Genomic DNA, 1,282 nt, shown 5'->3' on the forward strand with positions numbered 1-1,282 from the left:
GTTTGGCTGTAGGTTGAGCAGTGCAGACATAATGAAAGCCTTCTCTAGATATCAGACTTACAGAATACACATCCCTGGAATTCTTGGTGTGATAACGAGGCTCCAGTAATCCAAACAATCCTCACATCCGGCCAAGCGCATTTTTATTAATCCGGCTACACTACGCTGTGTGAATTCCGTACCCTTCCGGCCGGCATCCCTCGATCAGCTGATCAAAGGAACCGATCGGAAAATCTGCATACGAGGAGAGCTGGCAGCCAATGAGCTGCCGGCTCCATTCAGGGATTCTGTGAACGTCCGGCAGCCGCTGTTAGAATACAGAAGGTACAGTGGGGGGATTCCTTGATCAATGCGTTCTTAGCGTTGATGGAAGAATCAGCTCTCGCTCGCGGGTTGAATGAAAACCATAGAGCCGTGCATGGCCAACTTTACCTATATTATGTAACATTTTATATATAGGATTTATATTTCGAAGCCGCTCAGCGAAGACTTCTCATTGGACGGGAGCGCAGCAAGAAATCGCTCGAGTCGCCAAGTTCGTAAGCCCTGCAAACCAAACCGTCTTTAAACATAAGTCATTTCCCTTGAATGGTTTAGCTCAATAAAAAGTTAAGAATAGGCGGAAAGTATGTTAATGATGAAGAAAAGAACAATAATAATTACAGGATGGCATCGCAGGAATGCTGCCGCCCTGGGCCCAGGAGCTGACAGTCTAGTCGGGTACATCATGTTCCCTGCTTTGTGTTGCCCTGCAGGGGGGCTGAGCAGAGAACACCTTGTTGTTGTATAATATGCAGTGTGGCTGCAGGCAGAGATCCCACAGATAGCCCCTCCCAGTTTTGGGGGGAGTAGCTGTTGCGGTGAGGTCACCCGCCACTTATAGGCAGAAGTCTCCGCCCCCTGGCTCAGTGGAGTCGGTGAGCAGAGACAATGAACAGCCTGTGTACCTTGCAGCAGCTCCAGGCGGAGAATGAGCCGGTGAGAACTTCATCATTATCCTTTTCTTTGGTTTATGTTGGTGTCCTTATTATACATGTATATAGCTCTGACATATACCACAGCGCTGTACAGAGAACACTGTGCCAGTCACATCAGTCTCTACACGTCACTATATACACTGTAGTAACGTTGGCAGTGTTTATGGGAAGGCAGGTTGGCCTATAGTTGTGTTTATGGGTCAGTGGCGGAGGGTTTATATTGGCTGTGTTGTAGTCAGATCTCTGTTTAAGGTGCAGGTAGGTGTACCTGTAGTATACAGAGACGAGTGCAGGTGACATAGGTC

At 48.0% G+C, this 1,282-nt stretch overlaps 1 protein-coding gene across 1 annotated transcript in view; it reads left to right on the top strand.

Annotated features, from left to right (window-relative positions):
- The first annotated feature begins 904 nt into the window (after window positions 1-904).
- Window positions 905-1,282, top strand: part of TUFT1 (tuftelin 1) — a 16,696-nt gene continuing 16,318 nt past the window's right edge. Inside the window, exon 1 of the mRNA XM_018569346.1 lies at window positions 905-978. Within this exon, the coding sequence (XP_018424848.1) occupies window positions 931-978 (48 nt within the window). The 5' untranslated portion in view covers window positions 905-930. The remainder of the gene's footprint in view (window positions 979-1,282) is intronic.

This window comes from Nanorana parkeri, unplaced genomic scaffold (assembly GCF_000935625.1).
Source record: "Nanorana parkeri isolate BGI_ZX_2015 unplaced genomic scaffold, ASM93562v1 scaffold1324, whole genome shotgun sequence".
In the NCBI taxonomy this organism is placed as follows: domain Eukaryota; kingdom Metazoa; phylum Chordata; class Amphibia; order Anura; family Dicroglossidae; genus Nanorana; species Nanorana parkeri.